At 39.5% G+C, this 23,495-nt stretch overlaps 1 protein-coding gene across 1 annotated transcript in view; it reads left to right on the top strand.

Annotated features, from left to right (window-relative positions):
* Positions 1 to 17,347, top strand: part of kcnip4 (Kv channel interacting protein 4) — a 182,497-nt gene extending 165,150 nt beyond the window's left edge. Inside the window, exons 3-8 of the mRNA XM_012864890.3 lie at positions 11,203 to 11,272; positions 11,791 to 11,861; positions 12,789 to 12,896; positions 15,988 to 16,092; positions 16,189 to 16,251; positions 16,352 to 17,347. Of these exons, the coding sequence (XP_012720344.1) occupies positions 11,203 to 11,272; positions 11,791 to 11,861; positions 12,789 to 12,896; positions 15,988 to 16,092; positions 16,189 to 16,251; positions 16,352 to 16,399 (465 nt within the window). The 3' untranslated portion in view covers positions 16,400 to 17,347. The remainder of the gene's footprint in view (positions 1 to 11,202; positions 11,273 to 11,790; positions 11,862 to 12,788; positions 12,897 to 15,987; positions 16,093 to 16,188; positions 16,252 to 16,351) is intronic.
* The last annotated feature ends 6,148 nt before the right edge of the window (positions 17,348 to 23,495 follow it).

Genomic DNA, 23,495 nt, shown 5'->3' with positions numbered 1-23,495 from the left:
CAAAGCAAGTGGCTCTTCCTCTCTATGATGTTTTTTTTTTTTCCCTTCTTTCTCTTTATGGCCAGCGTAGGCTCTGGTTTCACCTTTCACAGAGGGGAAATATGCTGGTGCGTTTGTGAAAATGGACAGAATGCTTGTGAAATGTTTTGCACGCTATGTTGTTGTTTTTTTTTCCCCCACTGCGTTTTTAACTAGCTTCAGGAAAAAACATCGGCTGTATGTTTGCGCCGCAGCAACAGGTGAAATGCGGTCTACTGGAATCTTTGGCCTTTTAGGTGTCGGGTGCAGTAAAACTCCTTGATGCTAATGAGGCACTTAGACAACGTGTCACACTTCAGGTGTATGAGAGTGGAACGCGGTGCTTAGGGGGACGCTGCGGTGCAGTGACAGTGCCCTGACAGCGTCTGCCATCATAATAAGCCCATTAAAGCATTCCACAGGGTTTATTACTGAGCGCTCTTCTCCAAAAGGCTCTCTGCCACGCTGGCTTGTGTCCTGGGGTCTCGACGACACTAATTACTTCTGATCTCCTATTTGTTGTAGAGAGCAAAAAAAAAAAAGTGTTTTGTTTGTGTTTTGCTAAAGGCTTAAGGAGAGGCATGATGTAGTAAACTAAACCACCAGAAGTTACTTTAACACACTGATTCAATCGTATGCCCTAATGCTCATCCTCGACATTGAAGTTTTTACAAAGTTACAGTGCTTTGCTTTACTTTTAATGCCCCTTGAATTTTTCACGTCATCACTTAACAACCACAAACTTTTTATTTTATTTTTTGTGAGTGTGCATATTATGTGCAGGCTGAGTCGTGGCCCAATGGTTAGAGCATTGTATTTGTAAACTGGAGGTTCTGGGTTTAACTCCAAGCAAACTGCCACTCTTGGTACTTGAGCAAGACCATTAGCTCCAGACGGGTCCCTAAGGGATGGGTTAAATGCAGACGACACGTTTAAATTGAATATATGTTGCAATGACAATAATGTTTATTATAATTATAATGTGAAGGGGGAAGAAAATGGTTTTCTGAATGTTTTTCAAATAGAAATTGGGAAAGTGTGCCGTTAATTTGTTTTTAGCCTCCTGGAGTCAACATTTTGTTGAAACTCTAATTGCTGCAGGTCTCTTGGGGTGTATGGATACGTTCACGCTGCAGGAAAATGCAACCGAAATATGATCTTTTTTGCCCAAAAGCGATCCATATCTATCTTTTTCATGGCAGTGTGAATGGCCCAATTCCGATCTTTTCACCCCACCAAAGAAATCAGATTTCTGCCACTTCCATATCTGGTACTAATTTGGATATGTGTCCGCACTCATGTTGGGTTTCATCTCCTGTTTACGTCACTGTCCTGGACATCCAGGCACAGTAGTAGAAGTTACTGCTCCACAAAGGACCATTGTTGATAGCTGTGCTGCTTTCTTCTTACCTTACTTTGTCTTGCTATGATGTGGAGTCAATATTGTCACCTCCCATTGCTCAAAAGCCCCTAATAATGTCAAGAAGAGATGAGGTATCCGCGTTTTCTTGTTTTTTTTTCTATTTTTGGGGTGGGGTGTAACAACGTTCACCATTACTTCGGTAAACAGAGCTATCTGCAAATGCAGGTCGCTTTGCAGCCTTGAACGGCTCAGACAGTAGCATGATGGCAGTCGTATTTACTATTAGTATTAATGGCCACCCAAAAAAATCTGATTTCAGCAATAAAATTGGGCTTGAGCATCAAGACCTGCAGTGTTGCCGTAGCCTAAGTCTCCACCAGTTTTGAAAATCTACAAACTGATTTTTTTGCAAAATAGCTCACGCTTAATCAGATTGGATTTCAGAGCACTGAATTTGGTGGTTAAATGACAAAATGGACATAAAAGTGCTCTTAGCTATGTAACAAACCATTGTATATCTGTCTTCCCAGTTGCTCATTTAGACATATTCCTGCCAGGATTTGATCCACTTTGACCCTTTGTTCCCTCTCCCTTTCAGACAGCGTTGAAGATGAGCTGGAACTCTCTGCAGTCCGTCATCGCCCCGAGGGCCTGGAGCAGCTTGAAGCACAGACACGGTTCTCCCGGAAGGAGCTACAGATCCTTTACCGCGGCTTCAAGAACGTAAGCGGCACGCCCACTGTGGAGCCAGCTCATTTATTATGTACAACATGGTCTTTCGTCTCTCTTCCAACAACCCTCTCTCCAACATATCTAAAAACTCTTGCCTGACATTGATATGTTTTAACTGATTTATTATTTGACAAGCTCCACTGCAGAGGTTGATGAGAAGATTTCTTCTTAAATCCCCTAAATCAGTGTTTTTGTTGTTGTTGTTTTCTTGGATGAATTTTGTGCAGTTTGCATCAAAATGTAATGAAACCCCAACTGTACTTAGCAGAAGATTTAAAAACATCTTCCAGTTTTTAACTGTAGTCAAGATAGTTGGATGAAATTGGTTAAGGAGGAAATCCAGGTGAGATTTCAGGAACCCTACTGTCTTCAAAACACCAGGCTGGAGAATGGAAAGAAAATTCTCTTTAACTTGTTATTTAGGAATTTTGTTATTTTGAGACAGAAATGCTAGCCTCCTGAATAGTCCACTATGTCCATGTACAGTACAGTTTATTAACCCTGCTTGTTCAGGGCTTCTTTTGCATGAATTACTGCATCAGTGCAGCCTGACATGGAGCCCGTAGTTCTGCTGAGGTTCTGGAAGCCCAGAAGGCCAGGTTGTTTTAATTATCGCCTTCGGCTCATTAGCATTGCTGGCTCTTGGGTCTCTCATCTTCCTCTTGAAAATAAGCCGTAGATTATCCAATCACACTGCACATCTGCAACAGCTGCTCAGGACCAGACTACTTGTTGGACAGATGCAGTGAGGAAACTTTTTGTGTTGTGGAGAAATTGCTAACTAAGTTTTTCCCGCTGAGCTTCTAAGTGCCCAGTTTGCTGAGAAACTGAGATTGCTGCGCAATGACTTATAGTAGGGCTGGACAATTAATCGTATTTGCTATATAATCGCAATTTGAGAAAAACGCAATTTCCAGATAGCTATGTAACAATTGATGGATCAGACAGGTCCTTTAGGTGTCGGTAACATGTTTAAAGTGGGTTTGCCTCCATATGAAAGGGAAGAGAGTTGCAGCAGTGAGATAATCTAATTTTATTATTGTTTTAGAGTTTATATAATCATACATTATTACCAAAAACTTTCAGGAATCTCACCATAGCATTAAGTACCGGTCAGACTGTTTAACATATAGAGTTGTTTGTTTGTTTGACTTTGCACTTTACGTTTAACAAGGATTGATGTCCAACTCAACAAGCTATTCTCTTGATAAATAATATTCTGATTAATAAAAACTGTTACATTTCTTGTTTTAAATAGTCCTTGTTTACAAACATCTTTATCTTCAGGCCATTTTTGTTGCTTGTGGTTAATGATGAGAAAAGTCAAAATTAAATCACAATCTCGATTTAGATTTTTGGCAAAATCAAACAGCCCTAATTTACAGGGTGTTTTTAAGCATTAAAAAGCCACCTCAAAGCTGCTCAAATTATCCGCGTGTTTGGCAATACATACCTGTGAAAGCAACAATGATGAAGATGAACAAGATGGAGCACAAGAAGCCGATATAACCATGCACTCCTCCAGAGGATGATCAACTTTTCCTTATCAGCCTCTCCTAGATTCTTCTATTTAGTGACATTTTTATGGTTTGCTGAATTATTCTTTAACTTTGTTTGTTTTATTTTTCACTTTCACATTATTAGATGTTTTAGGAGCAATAGTCTTGCTTTGTAAAGAACCAAAAAAAAAAACGATGGCACTGGGAATTCTGCTGTTGAATGTTTTTTAGCTCCCTCTCTCACGCTTTGAACCCCTAAAGACAAAGAGCACTTCTTTGTCTTGTTCCGGTGTCATTGGCAGAGTGAAGGAGAGCTTTTAAGGGCAGCAGACTAATAGAAGCTGGCTGGCTTCCCAGTGATGAGAAGTTTGGCCTCTTTGTCCTTATTGTCCAGAGTTTCGGAGCAAATCGAATGCCTCCGATGCAGGTGTCAGACGGGAGGTTTATTTTGACAGGTGACTTTATGAAGCAGCCGCCTGGAGTCCAGGTGGCTCAGATGTTTGCTTTAGATCCGGAAACATGTGCGGTCGGGAACAAAACAAGTCCTCCGATTCTGACCTCAACACTTAGAGATAATTTGATATATTAATCCTCGCACGGCAAGAAGCAAGACAATATTGTGGTTCCACATTACCCAGTCGGAGGTCACCAATTTCCGCCTGGAGCCCCTTTTGCGCCGTCTAATGGTACTATCAGTGAGATTTGAGCTAAACTACCTAATATAGGAAAATACTGCTATGTTTCATTCTCTGCGGCTGCTGGGACTTAAAAGTGCAAAATTAAATACATATAAATATTTAAAACAAGGTCATTGTTACCCTGACGTGGCCAGTCGTCATGATGAAGCCATTACTGTTAATCTCAAATAGAGTTGCAGGAGCACTGAATCATGACTGGATGACCAACGGGCAGCACTCTCAGTTGATAAATGGCCTCCTCCACCGCCGTCGCCATGAGAATAAAGATAGAAAGCGTAACTGCTGATGAATTATGTCGCCGGTGATAGTTGGTAAAAACATCACTCTGATTGTTGACCTTCAGTTTCCCCAAATTGTCTGTCGCAGAGAGCCAAAGATTTCAGAGGAGGCGTCTGACCCGGAGCAAGGCTTGTTCTAACAGGGACACATTAGCGTGTTAATGGCGTTGACAGCTGTAATTTAAAGTGCTCAATAAAGTGAGGTTAAATGATGTGGTTAAATATACCTTCATCCCTATTAAATATTTGTTCACGTGACCTTTGACTGTTGGGGAAACTAAGTTCTGAACTGCTGCAAACATCAGGTGCAAAATTATATAATTTTTTTAATTCACAAATGGCCTTAAATGGTTCAAATTATCTTAAAACGTAAATCCAGAGAGTAATTGTAACTTGCCAGTGTGCTTTGGATCAATGTCCTGCTGCACAATCTCAGTAGATCTGAGCTTAAGCTCACAAACGGATGGTCAGACATTCTCCTTGAGGATTTCTAATGGAGAGAAGAAACCATGTTTCTTTGAGCTGCTGCAGGTTATCATCACCGTCCTAAAGAACCAAAGCAGGCCCAGACCATCACACTTCCACCATCATGATGGACTTTTTATAAAGTGGGTGGTTTTTCTTTCCACTGTCGCTTCATGCTTGCTCAGTATGAGGGATTGCTGCAAAGCCATGGACAATGCAGACGACTCTCCCTGTGGCTCTACGCTTCTCCAGGAGTGAATGCTGCTTGTCGGGACTTTGAAGCAATCAACTGGTTCCCTTATATAGGAAATGTTTGACCAATCTGTATAATCTGACTGATTTTGACTTTGTAAAGTGCCTCGAGATGACATGTTTCATGAATTGGCGCTATATAAATAAATTTGAATTGAATATGCTATTCATTTTAGGCCAGATGTGTTTATAGCCTCCTACCGATGTTGACTGGGCCTCTTTCTCTGACCTTAACTGAGCCAAGTGAGGCCTGCGGTGCTTAAAACAGTGCTCTCTGTCTGTCAAAATCACCTTGATCAGTTGTTAATGCTCCCCTGGAGTAATCGTGGCAGACCGACGGAGTTCACCACTCCTCCATGTTTCCTTCATTTGTGGATAATGTCTCTCACGCTGACTCACTTCAATCCCAAACACTTCGAAATGCTTCTGTGACACGTTTCAGACACTGTTTCTTATCTGCTCTTTGAGGTAGTTTAGCCCACTTAATGTTGTCGGAGATGTTCTATTCAAAGGCTACTTCTATTCTACATGTTTGGCACTAATCAGTCCTGGGTGTGGCTAGTGAAATTTAACCTAAAATATATGGTCAATCATAGTTAATGTGGGAGTGCAACTTAATTTCACATAGGACCAGGTGGCTTTGGATTGTTGTTTCTTAACTTTGGAAAGTTTGATCGGAAACATTTAGTGTCAAACAATGGCAAAAACAGAGGGTAACTATAAGCGTCTTTTTAGTATAAATGCATGACTTGGTTTGCCGTAAACGTGTTCCATTATTGTCCATAGACTGGTCCAGCCAGCATCTTTTAGGTTGCATTAAACCAGTTTTAGACTGAAAAAAATATTGAGACTGACTTGAGTTTCCTTTGTTGTCCTCATTTCTGTCTCAAGTAGAAATGATCCTTTCTAAAAGTAGGTCAGGCGTGGGTTAGCGGAATGTCTCAGGGGAGGAATCCCCCCCTCGTCCTCTGAGATTCCTAACAAAACATATTTGTTTAAAGCACAACTATAATGTTTCATGTTTATTTTGGTCATTTTGCTTTTATTTCCTTAAAATAGGTGACCAGAGTTGATCTTGAATAGTAAAAATTAATATCTTGTGTATGTCTTTCGATCCAAATTTCTTAGACTGAGTTTTTTTTATTTCCTCACAATCATTTTAGCCAAACTTTTCAGCAGGATTGCTTTAGAGTTGGTGAATCTCAAAAGTGTCGAGTCGTCTGTAATTTGTATTTTATATTGTCTCTTCAAGCAGCCAGACCTTCTTGTCAGTCGTTAATGTTGTCTTGTTCCATAAGATCGTTGGGCTTCGAGTACCTTTACTTAAATGCTCTCTTCAACAAACACTCCAGAATATCTACAGTAGGCTGTTATTTCTTTTATGTCAGTCTAAAAATATTACCTTCATTCTCCTAGTTAGGGGAGGTTCATTTCACCTTTCTTCCTGGTTTGTTTGTGATTCGGCGTATAGACAGATGGCCCTGTGTTTGCTGGAATGCATTGTTATCCTCTTCCAAACTTTAGGATTCCTAAAAGCGTTCTATTTTGGTCTCAGCCATTCACAAAACAATGCTTTCCTGGCAGCCTTCTGGCTTGTGCATCGAATCTGATCTTTAGCAAACTGCAGTCAGACAGCAAAGCAGCGGCTTTTTCTCTCTTCAGCCCTGACAGTCGCACAATTGTTCAGTGTTCTCTTAGCGGTGAAATATGAGCACAATCGCTCCCTTATGCACAAAAAGAATGAAAGGTTTTCTGGTTTATCTTCTGGTTGGATGGGAAAAGGTTCCAATTTACAGCTTGTAGAGATCCTTACAGTTTTTTTTCCTGTTTTTCAGCCATTTTTTTGTTTTTGTGGTCTTCATGAATCTCCAGTTTATCTTTATTGATACAGTCGTGTTGTGAACAATCCCTGTTGTACGTAGTAATCTGACTGACAAGCCATTGATTTAATGGTTCTGTTTCCAATTTCAATGTCAAACTAGGTGCTAATCTAAGGCATTACAGAGAGACCAAATTACCCCCTCAGTCATGTTGGTGGACTGTGGGAGGAAGATGGGAGTACCCGGAGAGAACCCACACATGCACAAGGAGAACATGCAGGTCCTGGGTTCAAACCCTGACCACTGTGCTGCCCAAATCCAAGGTGTTTTTTTTTACAAATATCTAATGTTTTATTATTTTTGGAAAAAACATAACTAGAAATCATTTGGATCAGTGTATTTTTATTGAACTATTAGGACTTTGTTTTATTTCAGAAAACGCACATGACCAAACTGCCAAGCATATCACCCGCGCTTCACATAACACAACCTTTCCTGTGAATGGTTGGGCGCAAGCTAGTTGTAGCTTATATCGCTTCAGGAAAAGTCTGATTACTTGAGCAAAAGTGTATTTTTTGATGTTTTACTGGAAATTATGAGAACATGCATATGAAGGATGAAAGGAAAATAAAAGACAACTTGTTCTGGAGAAAAAGATGCATGACCAATTATTGAGGAAGACAGAGTGAGGATGCACAGAATGTGGTGTGCTTGGAGACAGAAGCTCGGCAACAGTAGACCATTCATGGGACGAGCAATAGCTACACCTCTGCTTTGTCCTGCTAACAGGTATCCATTGGATAAAAGGATGGTTTATTTACAGCCGTAAGTAAACCCACAGGCTGCTGCGCTTTTACTTTTGACATTTTCCTTCAGCTTCTCTCAATCCAACGTTAAGTATTGGCAAGATTTCGGCTAACATCCTCCTGTACAAACAATGGGACACGCCGTCTGCTGTGAAAACGACATCCTGAAGTTGTGGTGTGCACCTGTTTACCTTTTTATACTTGTTAAGTTGTTTAAAGCAAAGTGGGAGTCAGCTAAACATTGTCAGAAACACATTGCATTTAGGCATCCATCCGTGGTGGACGTCAAATGGACCTGAATGTGTGGTCCCAGAGATGTTCTATTGGATTTATGTCAGGAGAACATGGAGGCCTGTCAATGGTATAAATTCCATCGTGCACCAGGGGGAACCCAGGACCCACTGTGTCACCAAAGGGTCGAACAATGGGACTCTAAGGGCTTCATCCTGATACCTAATGGCAGTCAGGGGGCCATCAGTTGTACGGCTGTACAGGTCTGTGCGTCCCTCCATGGAGATCCCTGCCAGTTCTGGTGTTCTCAGGCAAATAACAGTCGAGCTTAATAGTGGATTGTAACTCTAGAACCCTTGTTGTTAAATGTTTAATTGTTTAATTGAATATTTGTTCATTATTTAATTAACATCGAAACAGCTGATACTGATTAACATTGCCCTCAATACTCCCCTCTGGAGCATTGATCTCGGGATTAATGCTCCAGAAACTTATTTGAAATTGTACTCTGATTAAAAAGTATTCCTTTATTTTATTTTTTAGCAGTGTAAATTAATTCACAAGTAATTTTGTACATTTGCCTTAATGCTGAAATCTCCCTATTATTAGTCAATCTATTAGAAATAAATCTGTGCAGTCTCATAGTTTTCAGCTGCCACCTTCATCTTGGTTATTTCTTCATACATACCATTCTGCTCATTTAAGTTATTTAATGTTTAATAAATAACTCTCGGTCTGTTAGGTATTGTCCGGTGAATATCAGCCCAAACAGCCAATATCAGGATAATAGTTGAACGGGATGATTCGAGCACTGGCGTTCTGTTAACAGCAAACTCTGCACACATGTAGAATAAATGAGTGACAACTTCTCTTCAAGTTCAAGAATTTATTAACAGAAATGAAAATGAACATCCTGAGAACATCACTATATAATGCTATTTATCTGAATTAACACTGCTATATTTCAATCAACAAATCCTCTCTACTAGGCTAGGGAAACTTAACTAAAACTACTAAGCAAAATTAAGATAAAAATGAAGCTAAGGTACTATGGACACACAAAAGAAACAAAAAGACAAATAAAATAGTTGGAAAAATCAAAGTGATTCATTGTATCTTGGGTTGACTGCAGATCCAAGTTAGAGATCTTTAAGTTCATCTTAAAGAATGTGAAATGAAATCCAATTAGCTTAACTAATTTAGAACATTTGGTATGTTCAACTCATTCACAATGCAAATCTGAGTTATATAAATCATTATTCATGGAAATAACATTTTAAAGAATGATTTTCTCGGTAATCATCAATAACCTTTAAGAATTGATTTTTATTAATGTATTTTTTTCTCCAGGAAATTATTAACACTCAAATTGGTAACTTAGGAGGCTGGAGGGCGCTGTAAGTGAACATTTGACCGGAAATGACATGTTGGGGCACTTCCTGTGGGCATTGTTTACACTAGCTTGAGTTCACCGTAAAGTTACACGAAACACTATTAAATCAACATTAATGCTCCCTATTAATGCTATAATAACGCCCGTAGCACTATTGAACGATGTCAGAGTGAAACAAGAACAAACGTTATGTTTAAAACAAACCGTAGTTAGTTTTACTCGGTGTTAGCCGTAAGCTATTAAGAGGGGCTAACTAGCACTATTAAAGTGGACATTCGTTGCTAATTTAAAAATACTTCTAAGCTCTATTTGGTTGTGATGAGCAGGCCGGACAACACAAACATTAATGTCCCATCGGTGTATAAAACCCTTATGGAAATAAAGTTTGTTATAACCGTAAAGCACACCCAAACACATAAGCAAAGCTTTGTTTCAAGAACGCTAGTGGAAGCTATGCCTGTTAGCTCGGTCAGGCTTTAAAACTTTGAAACACAGTGAAACACATTCAAAATAAATCATTTGACTTTCCCTGCCTAACTAACCGTGCCAAACCTGTCTGTGCCTCTGTGTCAGTTCGGTTGACTTTGGGTCATCCGGTTGGAAAAAGTTGCTCCAAGGTGAAGCTTGTTGCTCCCAGTCCTTCATGCAGGTCTCAGGCCATGGGGGGCTCAGCACTACCGCGGCTGCTGCATGTGGATCCCTGCGTGGCAGAAGTGTGATTTGGTCCCTTTGGTCAGCTGTTCGCCTGCACAGCTTAGAAAGATCACAAACAGCCTGTTTACCTGGCAGTCGGCTGTTCAAGCTCCGGTGTTGGAACAGGGCAGGAATGCACTTAGCTTGGATTCTGCCTGCATATGTGGCGAGTCTGCAAACCCCATGCGACCGGCATGGGTGGCTTGTCTACCCGGTGTAGAACCCCTCTCTCCTCGAGGGTCCACAGGCAAAGTGGTAAGATGATGTGAGAAGGCGGCCGGGTACATAGCAGGGTTGGCACCCCCTGCTGTGACGGACAGTCCCCTGGGGGCCTGTAAAAGTCTAACATTTCAGTGGCTTTAAACTTACAGTCTGATTTTATGCCACATGCCGATTGCACAACATACAAAAAAAACAAAAAACAAAGATGGCTTTTGCTCTGAAAAATCACAAACACACGCAGAGCAGTAACCTTGTTCTTTCCATTACAGTTTATTTCTTAAATGTTCAGCGTGCAATATGTGAGCACCGCTGAGCCTATAAAAGCTAACTCCCCTTCCTTCAGCAGAGCTCTGCTCCGGGCAAGGTCATCGGCAATATCTCCGGTTCTCCAGAATAGCACAAAAATGTCCTTCTTGGAGGTGTTACATAAATGTCTTTTCAGAGAATGCCACCAGCAGAGGCGGGTGACTTCAAAAGGCTGTAGATAAGATCTCTGTTGCGGTGCGGAGGGTTTGCAGTTGAATGCCACGGGTCTGAGGCGGGCTTTGCGGTCGGAACAAAGACTGACATAAAGAACAGTGGTTGTGATTAAAAAGCTTGCCGTTTCTTACTGTAAACTCTTCAGTGGTGGTGTTTTATTTAGTGCAAATTGTTACGTTTAAACAAAGTTTCAAACCAGAGAAGAGTCTTTATGAATGGAAAATAACCTGGTCATTTCAACCTGTCTTTCAGGAATGTCCGAGTGGAGTCGTCAATGAAGACACCTTTAAAGACATCTACGCACAGTTTTTTCCACAAGGAGGTATGAAGTTGGAAGCAACTGCTTCCCATTGCCTGTGTTTAACAACGAGTCCATTTGTCTCATCAAGCCCAGTGTGCTTAAATTCAGCCTTCCACCGAAGCAGACGCTTTGAAATTGAAAGCTCTTTATTACATGCGTAGCCTGCAGTTTCTCGCAGACTGCTTTCATCATTATGCAAACGTTTCCCACTCAAGGAAAAAACAGAAAGCAAAAAAAAAAAACGCATTAGGAAGCTTTGATTCATCCACTCAGAGAAGAAAAGGCAGACCAGTAAAACAGATAAGCTCCCCCACAGGAAACAATGAGAAAACTCTCCGCTCTGAATGTGTTGTTTTTTTTTTTTGCTTTTCCCTCATCAAGGGCCACTTTTCTTTGAAGCTGCACAGAAAACTACAGAATAAAGCAATGAAAAAAAAAAAAAAAACCATTTTCTTGTTTGCAGTAGGTGCTGCTGTTGATGTTCGACGGTCTGAAAGGATCACGAATGAGTTTCAGCGTGTTGTTTGCTCTCTCTGTAGATGCTTCGACGTACGCACACTTCCTGTTCAACGCGTTTGACACGGATCACAACGGCTCCCTGAGCTTCGAGGTGAGCCCGGTGTCGGTAAACATGTTACCATCTACCCAAAAATTAAGATAGTAGCACCTCTGGTAAATATGTGTGAATCAATTCATGTCTCATTGTAGTAGCATAGTCTTACAATACTTTGAGATGTTGTTTTTTTGCAGAATCACCGCAGCCACACTTGTTGTCAGCTCCGATTTTGTCCAATCCCTGCCAGCATTACAGAATTTCTTCACACAAGTTTTCACTTTGGCTTTTTCTACACTTTTGTTTCCGAATGAGAACATGCTTGTTCAATAAAAGATGAATTTATTCTCAAGGTTTTTTACACATTTTTTTTTTTTTTTTTTTTTTTACCAGGGGAGCCAATTAGTGTGGAGTGCGCCATATATGAGTTTATGTGTCGCTAAAGATAGAAAATGCTAGAAGATTATGGGATTATGAAATATGTATGTTAAATATTTCTAAAATGTCCAACTTGGATCCATCAAGTTAGCATAAAGTCCATAAGCGGACTAAAACCGAATTACTGCCGGTCAAACGTGTCTCTTCGATCATTTTTTTATTCAGCTCTGTTTACTTGAGACGCTGGCAGGATGGGATTAATATTTATGAGGGACAGAGAAGCTGTCATCACTTCAAACTCAAGCCCCCCCCCACCTGCTTTATTTGCGGGCCGTTCTGCAGGAAAACACAGCGATTCCCTGTGGGGTCCCACACAGAGTATGAGCTCGCCGATCATTTGAATAATGAGGTGTTTTTTTTTATTTATAGCGCCTCCACTTTTGCTGTTTCATCATTCATCTCTAATTAATACCAAACGTGGATTCCGTGCGCTTGCAGAAATATGAGGGCTGGTTTTGTTTACCTCATGGGATTTGGAGTCTAAGATTGTTTTTTTTTCCTTGTGATATTTTGTACACATGTAAACAGTTCTCGTTTTTGTTTCAGGATTTCGTGATGGGGCTTTCGATCCTGCTGCGAGGCACGGTCCAAGAAAAGCTCATTTGGGCTTTCAACCTTTATGACATCAATAAAGATGGATACATCACTAAAGAGGTACATTATATCCTAATTATCTGTGTTGATAAGGGACTGGAATGCCAAAACATTCATGGTTTCACACAACCAGGGAGGGTTTGAACCGTGGTTCCAACGTCAGTCAAATTAATAAAGGACCATTTCCTCGTTGACTTTTTAAAATTAACACCTCAGAAGAGAGAGATCTCTCTCTTCTGTCTCCTCTTTCTTTCACCTCTTCTTTTTTTCTCTTCTCATTGTCTCTCCTCTTCTACGTTTTCAATGTAGTGTCCACATAACATGAATTATTCCCTACATAAATCATAATAAAACGATTTACATATATAAATCAAGCAGAGCACTACGGCAAAAGTGATAATGCTCCACTTGTCAGAGTAAAATCTGTTGGGCTCTTTTGGGCGTTGAGACAACAATTCTTATTGCCACATTGCCAGGCAGGACACAATAAAAAATAAAAATAAATAAAATTAACACCTCGTGTCGCCAATTCATCTCAGTTTTTCTCATTATGCTTCAGCTCGCATATTAACATTTAGGAAAACCCATCTTTAACATAAGTTGGAGAAGCTTTTCACAGTCTTAATTCATCTCAGTGGCAAATTCTTTGTATGCTGTTTATTATACCAGCAGACAAAGCAACTCTCACAGTTTCCATCGCAAATTAGGTATGAGCAAAGAATGATGTTTCTCTGGAAGTAAAATCCATTAAAAGCAGCCAACTTGTTTTTTTTTTTTTTTTAAAAGCAGAAAGTTTCAGGAGTTTCCTCCGGTTGGCCGTCATACAGACTGACAGTACATTGCAACGGGTGGGGATGGAGGGATGTTACTTTGTGCAACAGGTTCACAGCCCCATGACCGTGGATAAAAAAAAAAAATATGACTAATATATTCATAGTAAATGTGAAACATAATTTCTGATCGCTGCTACTTGTAATTGCATTGTAATATCGCAACTGGTTGATAAGAAACTGTATTAGTCATTTGGGGAAATAAGACATTTTCTTAAAAAGTAATTTCAAAAAATAAATAAATGATAGCACTCTATGAAAATTATATAGCGGTGTAAAAAAAAGAACTTCCCTCCATAGAGATGTTATATATTTTCCAAAAGGAAAAAAAAAATACCAAAGGGAACTACAAATTAATATTTAATTTGCTAAGGGACAGAAAACTGTAATATAATTATATCATGTAGGGAACGAAGTCTATGACTTCTATCAGTCTTGGAAGGGTTTCTTGGAAGGGTTTCTACAGCTTTGGGACCTTAGAAAACAACAGTGGAAGTCGTTATCCACAATTAGGGAAAACATGGAACATTGGGGAACTTTCCCAGAAGGTCACAGAAGAACCTCTGAAAACATCTACAGCACTGCAAGCTTCACTTGCCTCACTTAAGAACTAAGGTCCGTTCTGTTCTGAATAACAAGAAAAAGATTAGTGGGGCAACAAGGGCATGTTGGAAGAACATGACACCAAGTCAAACACGTGTGGTGGTTGTGTGATGGTCCACAGCTGCTTTGCTTTTCAGGACCTGGACAACTTAACCAATAAAATCTTAAATTCTGCTCACTAGCAGAAAATCCTGCAGGAGATTTTCCAGACATCAGTTCATGATCAGTCTCACTGTGGTTGTGCAGCAGGACAATTATCCAAAACACACCAGCAAGTCCACCTGTAAGTAGAAATAACAAAATACCAGTTTTAGTTTTTGGGACCTTAATCCTATTGCGATGGAGGGGTGTGACTTTAATTAGACTACTCATAACTGAAAAATCTCAAGTGCTGTGAGTTATAACAACTCAGCAAAGAGAAGTGGTATAAAACCCGTTCACAGCAACGTAAAAGATTAGTTTCCAATTATTGCAAATGTTTGATGACTGCTATGGACAACTAATTAGTTTAACCCACAGTGATTTTACTATGCTTAACTTTTTGAGTTTTCAAGCCAAGAAGTTTGAAAACAGTGAAAGCAGAAATAGGCCTATGTCTCGTTCTCACCGAGAAATCTTCTGTCCCTTAGAATTGACAAGGTTTCTGTTTTATGTCATCGTCACGCCCCTTCAGTGCAGTCTGCAGAACAGGCTGGTTATTTAACAAACGAGTGCTCTCAACTCCACTGTATTTATGCGACCGTGTAGGAGAAACGGATGTCAAAGTGCTTTGCAAAAGAAAAACTAAACTTTTAAGGAAAAAATGTACTCTAACAGCCAGCACTCCAAGGATTGCTATTAGTTTTGAAGTTTTTGGACACAGACCAAAGTATCTGGCAGATGATTGCTTGATTCTGGCGCTGGATGAAACGTTACTGTCAGGGACTATAATTCACACAGGGATTAAACGTGCATGAATAAAACTGTGTGACTTTTGATTCAAAGTTTGTTGATAGATTTCAATCTTATATAATGTTTCAATCTTTGAACTGTGCTTGAATTATCCAGAGTCTCCTTCACGCCGTCAGTACCTCAGAAACATCACTGACACTTTTAATGCAAACAGTTTCTATCAGTATCAGAGAATGGGATCTATCTATGTATGTATGTATGTATGTATGTATGTATGTATGTATGTATGTATGTATGTATGTATGTATGTATGTATGTATGTATGTATGTATCTATCTATCTATCTATCTATCTATCTATCTATCTATCTATCTATCTATCTATCTATCTATCTATCTATCTATCTATCTATCTATCTATCTATCTATCTATCTATCTATCTATCTATCTATCTATCTATCTATCTATCTATCTATCTATCTATCTATCTATCTATCTATCTATCTATCTATCTATCTATCTATCTATCTATCTATCTATCTATCTATCTATCTATCTATCTATCTATCTATCTATCAGACGTCGAAACAGTCGGTTAGCTTTGAATTGAGCCTGTTCTAGTTGGATGAAAAGTTCGTAACCAATTGCATTTCTAATTTGATCATAATCTGCTGTATTTGGTCACAATCAAGGAATCAAGGAATTTGACTTTGGTTACAACACTCACAGCAAACAGAGCTTGGCTAGAAACATGCTATTTCCATTATTTTTTGTATTTTTTTTTTAATCTTTGAAGCATTTTTTTTATGTGTGTGTGTGTGTGACAGGAAATGCTGGACATCATGAAGGCAATCTACGACATGATGGGTAAATGCACATACCCCGTCCTAAAAGAGGAAACTCCTCGCCAGCACGTAGAAGTATTCTTCCAGGCAAGTATCCGTTTGTCCTTCCGCATTTCTACTCGCTGAACAATCCCCCTCGGTGTGTTGGTTTTGTTCATCGTTTCCATTCTCTACTTCTAACAGAAGATGGATAAAAATAAAGACGGCGTGGTTACCATAGACGAGTTCATTGACTGTTGCCAAAATGTAAGCTGGATTCCCCACTCTCCTACTTTTCACTCCTGTTGGCTTAAACTCCCTGTTATTCATTACGGTCTCTTGTTTCTTCTTCTTTTCTAATCCTCAGGATGAAAACATCATGCGATCGATGCATCTCTTTGAGAATGTTCTCTAGCTTTTGGCCGCCTGCCCAAGCTTTGGAGAGGAACATCATCTTTAGCATGGCCCAGTTACTGACTTGGACTTCTTACTGTGTACAGTGTGCTATGCAGACTTTTGACCATCGATAAAATATTGTTCATTATTACTGTTAGGCCACAATTAGGAATAGGGAGCATGTTGGGAAGACTCTGGAATTACTTTTCTTTTAAGATGTTTAAATAGGATGTAAAATGAATATTTAAAAAGGAGGTAAATTAAAGACAAACACAAAGTTCCACCTTTTCAGCCTTGTTTTATTTACTGCCATGTAAAATCACTGTGATTCACAGCTTTAGATATTTGAACAATCTGCTCTGAGTTCTAGAGTATTCTTACCTGACTTAGGGAAAGGCGTGTGGTCTGTGGTTTTACTCTTTATGTAGAGAGGAGAAAACAAACACGTTGTACCATTTTAAATTGTACATACTAAAGATAGGACATTAGATAAGAAGTCTATGAGAAGATTTTTCAAATTTGCTCTTGTTTACTTGCCAACTAGACAACACAAGGATTGTATTGATGTCAAAATTGGACCATAACTTAAGCACACAGGTACAGACGTGGATGAACTTGTTGGCACCTCTAGTAAATAAAGCTTATAGAAAGCCTTAAAATAAATTGTGTTATTGCAGTAGCATAATATCACATTAAGAAATTTTGCAAAATACAACCTTTAAATTATTGTTATTTTTTTCCCAGGAGTGATATAAAACATTCACATTCTTTAGATCCTACTCCTCCCGATGTTTTTTTTTTTTTTTTTTGGCATCTTACTACTTTTTCTGCTATTTTCAACCATTTAAGCATCAAAACACCCCGCTGTGTCATGACATAACCTGTGCTGTTTAACTTATATATCTTTTAAAACATTAAAGGGTCCTGGTCACATATTTTCACCATTAAAAGGAAACAAAAAAAAAAACATATGTTCATCTTGAAATAAAATAGTACACACCAAACGTTCGTCCTGCTAATGTTGACTTAGTCCTTTTTGAGCCTGAAAAGAACTTTGCTCCGGGCGCGATCAGCAGACATAACCATTGTTGTGGCATCTGCCAGCAGTACCGCAATACTATCAGAAAGCAAGATGGTGACAAATGACGCAGCTACTGCAAGAGCCGGGAGACCGTCCTGCAATGCCTCGCAGTAAAGTGACAACTCAGCGCGGTCGAAGACCAACCCGATCCACAGGGTTAGGGTTATTTAACTTCTTTCTTTCCGCACCTTCGCTGGGCATTGCTGACTTGCTCATACGTCATATTGAAGTGGCACAGTGGAGTGATTTAGAGAAGATGCATCATTCATTTTGCTGCATGGAGTTGTACCAAACCATTCACGGTCCAAACCGGACCTTACTGGCATTATCGTTCAACAGTAGGAATGAGCTTTTACTTAGGATTGGATTTATTCATTATAACCTCATTACAGCGTCGCATATATGTCTGTGGGCTCCATTGTTGCTTCATGTTTACTCATATCGCACATGGTCCAGTCACATGGTCTTCTTTTGGTAAGTGCACATAAAAGCGGTTTGTTTACTAGCAAACAGAGCAAAAACAAAGTGTAAAACACAAAATTAAAACATAATAGCCCAACAGTGCGCAATAATTTCATCGAAAAACCTTTTCCTGCAACCAGAGTGAGCTACTGCCGTAGAAACCTGTAAAGTCAAAGTACGCGATGACGTCCCTTTAAACTATTCTTACTGAAATCCAGCTGTGATGAAAGAGCCGAGCTCTCAACTCATTCAAACATCTTGTCTAGTTGAGTTCTCTCTCTTTGATTGAGTCCGTAACTTACAGCCATACTTGAAGTTTTGTTAAGCTTGCGGTATTTATTAGAGTAAATGCTCCCAGTTTGTGAAGGCATAATATGTTAAAATATTCACAGTTGGGCAAAACTGCTACTCCAGAGGTGGAATAGTTTCAATGACAAACAAAGCTTGACGTCACCATTCCTCGGTAACATCTAGGTGGCACATACTGAACACACGGGGGCACCAACTGCATAAAAGCATCTCAAAAGTTGTTAATTGCACAACAGACAGGTAATTTAGATTTTTTTAGTGGCACTTGTGCGCCCTCTTTCTGATACCGCCCTGGGAAAGTGCCCTACGGGCCATATTAAAAGCTGCCACTGCATCCTACTGCCACACCTCACAACAATACACCACAAATCTTCCTTCCTTGTATATCATACAGCTCATGATGCAATGGACTCAAAAGTTGTTTTTTTTTTTTTGGGAAACAGGCCCGCAGCATTACAGATCCTTCACCACACTTAATAGTGGCTAATAGGTGCTTGTTTCAGCTATTCCTCCTGAGCTGCTTGTCAGACCCAGCTGGGGTGTTTATCGCTGGAAAGCCCACCTTGGTCTCATCTGACCAAAGTGCACACTTCCAGTTAACGTTCCTGTGGAGTTTAGCAAACTCCACATGTTTACATTTGTAATAGTAAGATTAAAAAAAAGGCATTTTTCTAACATGCCTCCCGCCCATCTGGCTGGCACATAGATGGTGTCCATGGTTGTTATGGAGATTCTGTGACGTGGATTATTGCTCGGACTGCTGCAAGCTTAGGCGAGTAGCTTTTTCTTGTAACAATTTCCGGCCTTATGAAGCTCAACACACATCTGCCTTACTAGAATGGCATGTTCCCTTGCCTTTCTGTCTTTACAGAGCAGCTAACAGAAACGTCATATTTTCACTCACAGAAAGTCATCAATTCTTCAAAATAAAATCACCCAGAAACTCCGCTTAACTTTGAAAAACAGTCAAGATGCTTCGGTTACATTATGTTTTTAAGGGATCCCTTTCCCACATTTTATCCAAAGTAACTCAAAATAAGGTTTGGATTTGTTGATTGCATTTAAATATATCTATATATTTTTTATTTTCTTTTTAATATCTTTACTGGATGTCCCAACAAATTTATCCACGTCTGTAGCGAGATCTTTCTGCAAGTATCATGTCTGATGACTTCATGAAAACAAGGAGGAAAAACAAACTAACAAAAAAGCTGCTTTTGATGTATTTTCATTTGACATCATGTCTGTAAATGTCCTGTAAAGCAGAGCATCGATATGTTTTTATTTGATTTTTACTCCTCCTCATTTTTAGACGCTGTATAGGACTTCTCTGCAGTGTTTTCTCGAGGTCATGGTCGTTGTATAAAAGATTGTCAGCTGTACAGTATTAAATGAAAATTTGCTCTCGGATGAATTCCAGATCTTCAGACTCGTTCTTGTAATCCGCTGCTTTATTAGCGGTGGCCGCTGGGGTTTGGGTGGTGATAAAAAAAAAAAAAAAAGAAATCTCAGATTTGACTCATTATTTTTGGCTGCTGGCAAAGTTGTTTCTTGCTGGGTTCTTTTTTTTCTCTCTCCTTCGTTTCCTGCGGGGATAACATCTGGCTGCAGACACTGAATCAACCTGATTGGTTCCTGGATGAAGGATTTTAGAGGCAACAGGTAAAGGGAGGAAAAGAAAATCCAAGCATGCTGGTTAACAACTTGATGGTTGGAAACCGCTTCTGTGGACATTATAGGATTGCCGATTGGTTTTTATCTGAAAATTTGTCTGCTGTTCTTCTCTCTTCCAGCGACCTGCATGTTAGAAATAAAAAAGGCTCATCAAACTACCCGCACACCAAGGTACACTGAAGAAATTATGGGTTTAATTATTTTTTATCACTCTGTAGGTCTATTGAGAAGAACACTCAAAGCACACATATTTAATTGAGGTGTGTTAGATTTTGTAACAAGAATTGAACTTTTTAGTTTTTGCAGGGGTTTTGTCCAAAAACGAATCAAAGCTGCACTTGATTTTCCATACGTGGACATATGTGTCATCCTTTGCACCTTCGCGGTGACATCCTCGCACACTTTCTCGTTGGATGGTTCAGGTACTGTGAATTCCCAGGGTTTCCCTTGTTTTCATCGAAAATAGCCTTTTGTGTGTCTCAAGTGATTGAGGTATAAAACACGTGTCTGAAGAGTTCAGACACTGGTTGATCAGTATTCCTGGCTACCGTTGCACCATGAAGAGGGAAGAACACTCCAAGTTACTCAGGGAAATGATTATTAAAAACTACAATGCAGAGGATGGAAACTGAAAGATTTCCAACGCATTGAACGTCCTCTGGGGTTCAGTGAAAGCAATCAGCAAGGAATAGTAGGAACTGAGTGACCGTGCAAGTAGGAGACTAGTGAGAGACCCCCACGACCATCCCCACTGTGAAGCATGGTGGTGGCAGCATCATGCTGAGGTTATGTGAAAAAAGCCCCATTTTATTGACCATGATTGATTTATGTAAGCAATAAAAGGGTAAAACATCCAGAGGGGTGAATACTTATTATAAGCACTGTAAAACAGAATTAAAATGCCCTAATTGTTACATGGCAACTCCAATAAAATTAATACCAATGCACTGCAACCAAGCCTGCACTAGAGATTTGGAGTTGTTCAGCTCAGAGGAACAACATGATGTGTAATTAATCAATTTTCTTGTAAGAATATCAACAGAGGTTCATGAAAATTGTCGTATTTCAATGTCATAGGTAATATTTCCTTAATTGTATTTTTCTTTTTTATTTACATATATCTATCTATCTATCTATCTATATATATATATATATATATATATATATATATATATATATATATATATATATATATAGATATAGATATAGATATAGATAGATATAGATATATAAAATATTTTTTTCCAACGTGATAACTAGTCAGCTACAGATTGTTGGGGGGTAGTTTGTTCAATCAGCTTGTAAAGGAAACAGACAATGTCTCATGTAAGCTTTGTTGCATTGCTTTTATTTGGTTTGACATATCTTATTTTAAAATTTAATTTCCTCAATGTATAGGTAGATTATTTATGTCATTCACATCAGATTATATTATTGATGTTTGATGTTCAGGTCAAAAAGCAGCCGAACACTGCTCCAAATCAATCAAAGGTCGGCTTACGCCACCTTGTGGCAGCGACTAGTTATCGCACATGAAAATTAAGACTCATGATGGCAGGACATTTACTGACCTCACATGAACAAGATTAGATCTAATGGCAGGCACTTCCAGCCTGTCAGGGTAAGTGACAGAAATGTGTCTGCTGGCGACAGTTTATTATTTATGTGTTGATCCTTGTGTGTGTGTGTATAACTTATTTACAAAGATCTTAAAGTGTTTATTTTTATAGAAATCGGCTTTCATAGTACCTTGCCCCACGCACATAGTCATGAGGTAACTCTGGCCGGTGTTTACTCATGTTAGCGCAGGTAAAGTTGTAAATCAGCAGACTGATGGGAGAGAGAGAGAAAAAGAGAGACATCTTCGCAACTTGGCAATGGGTTACCTGCGAAGAAAAAGCTTGCAGCTGACTTCACTTCACAAAATGGTTTGGTTTAAGTGAAACTGCTGCAAAGAACATTGAACATAAATCAGTTTTCCCGAAGCAGGATGTGTCAAAGTGTGCAACAGACCCTGGTTGCCAGCATTGTGGAGCGTAGACAGGTGTGGGTGCATCTGCAGGCACAATGAGAGAAAAAACAGCCTTGTGACAAGAATGCCAGCAAAGAAGAGGCTTCGATCCAAGAAAAAAAACAAAAAAAACATTAGAAACACAGAAATTTAGCAGAAGCACCAGGATGGGCAGCAGGAGACAGATGAAGGCTTCTTTATCTGACCGGTCTCGGTGAAAATGATTGGTCCAGAGGAGAAACGGCGAAGTCCACCATGTGTCCTGTGTTGTTGCAGCAGCGAAGCATCCTGACACGGTTCATGTGTTTGGGTTCCTTATCATCCAAGGGGCCTGGGGTTCCTCACGTGAATAGGATCAAAGCATCATTCAGGAGCCACTTCCTCCAAATATTCAGGCTCCGTCAGGTGGTGATCTGCATTTTTATTTCATTTTCATTTGATGGAGAACAACGCCACAAGGCAAAAGTGGTAATTAAGTGACGCAAAGATCACAGAGCGTTAAAATCTGGATTTGGTGATCACAAAACTCCCCAGAAGTGGAAGAGTGAACAGAAAAACACCACAATTTGATTTGATTTTTACAAACTTATCAAATGTTCTAATTTTTTTTAGTGCATGTCGGTAATATAGAATAACATTTTTTTTGTACATTTATGACACAGTTACATATTGGAAGGATTTGTAACAGTTAATTTAGACGATAAGGGCTGGCAGCAACCCAAAATCCCAAAACGTGCATCACAATTTGGTGGAGACTCCGTTTTTGCAGGAGTTGCAGCATCAGTGAAGCGTGGCGTGAAAATGAGCAGCATATGGCTCTGCTGAGGCGTAATGGCAGCCCGGGTGGCTTTGATAGCAACCTTCGGCTCATCGGTATGGTGTCGCTCATCTTCCTCTTGACAATACTCCATAGATTCCCCATGAGGTTTAGCTCAGATCAGTTTGCTGGCCAATCCAGCCCAACGACACCATAGGCATTAAATTAGGTATTAGTACTTTTGGCAGTGTGGGCTGGGCGTCACGTCCTGTTCAAAAAAAAAAAAAAAAAAAAAAAGGAAGCAGTATCTCAACAAAGCCTGCAGGAGGAGGCATGAAGTGCACCAACATTTCATAGTTAATGGAAGCAGCTCAGTATGCTATTAATCAACTGTGTTTTTCTTTCAGATTTGCCCTCATATCAGACTTACTCCTATTTTGCTTATATGTATATATATATTTTATCTTTATAGCTGCATGCTCCCATGTGCATCTCACTTTGCTGTTGTTACACCCGATGTTCACCACTGTGGGACAAAAAAAAAAAAAAAAAGGCTATTTTCTATTCTAATGAATCTACACAAGTATTGCTATTAAATAATTGAAACAGATCAACTTTTCTTGATCCATTTCAGTGAATTAAATTTTATTTATACAGAGCTCCAATTCACAACATGTCATCTTGAGGCACTTTATAAAGTCAAATCCAATCAGCTTAAATAGACACATTGGTCAAAAAGTTTCCTATCTAAGGAAACCCGGCAGATTGCATCGAGTCTTGACAAGCAGCATTCACTCCTCCTGAAAGAGCGTAGAGCCATA

Source organism: Fundulus heteroclitus, chromosome 14, assembly GCF_011125445.2.
Source record: "Fundulus heteroclitus isolate FHET01 chromosome 14, MU-UCD_Fhet_4.1, whole genome shotgun sequence".
In the NCBI taxonomy this organism is placed as follows: Eukaryota; Metazoa; Chordata; class Actinopteri; order Cyprinodontiformes; family Fundulidae; genus Fundulus; species Fundulus heteroclitus.
Note: the sequence above shows the minus strand (reverse complement) of the source record. Positions and strands in the feature narration are given on the sequence as shown.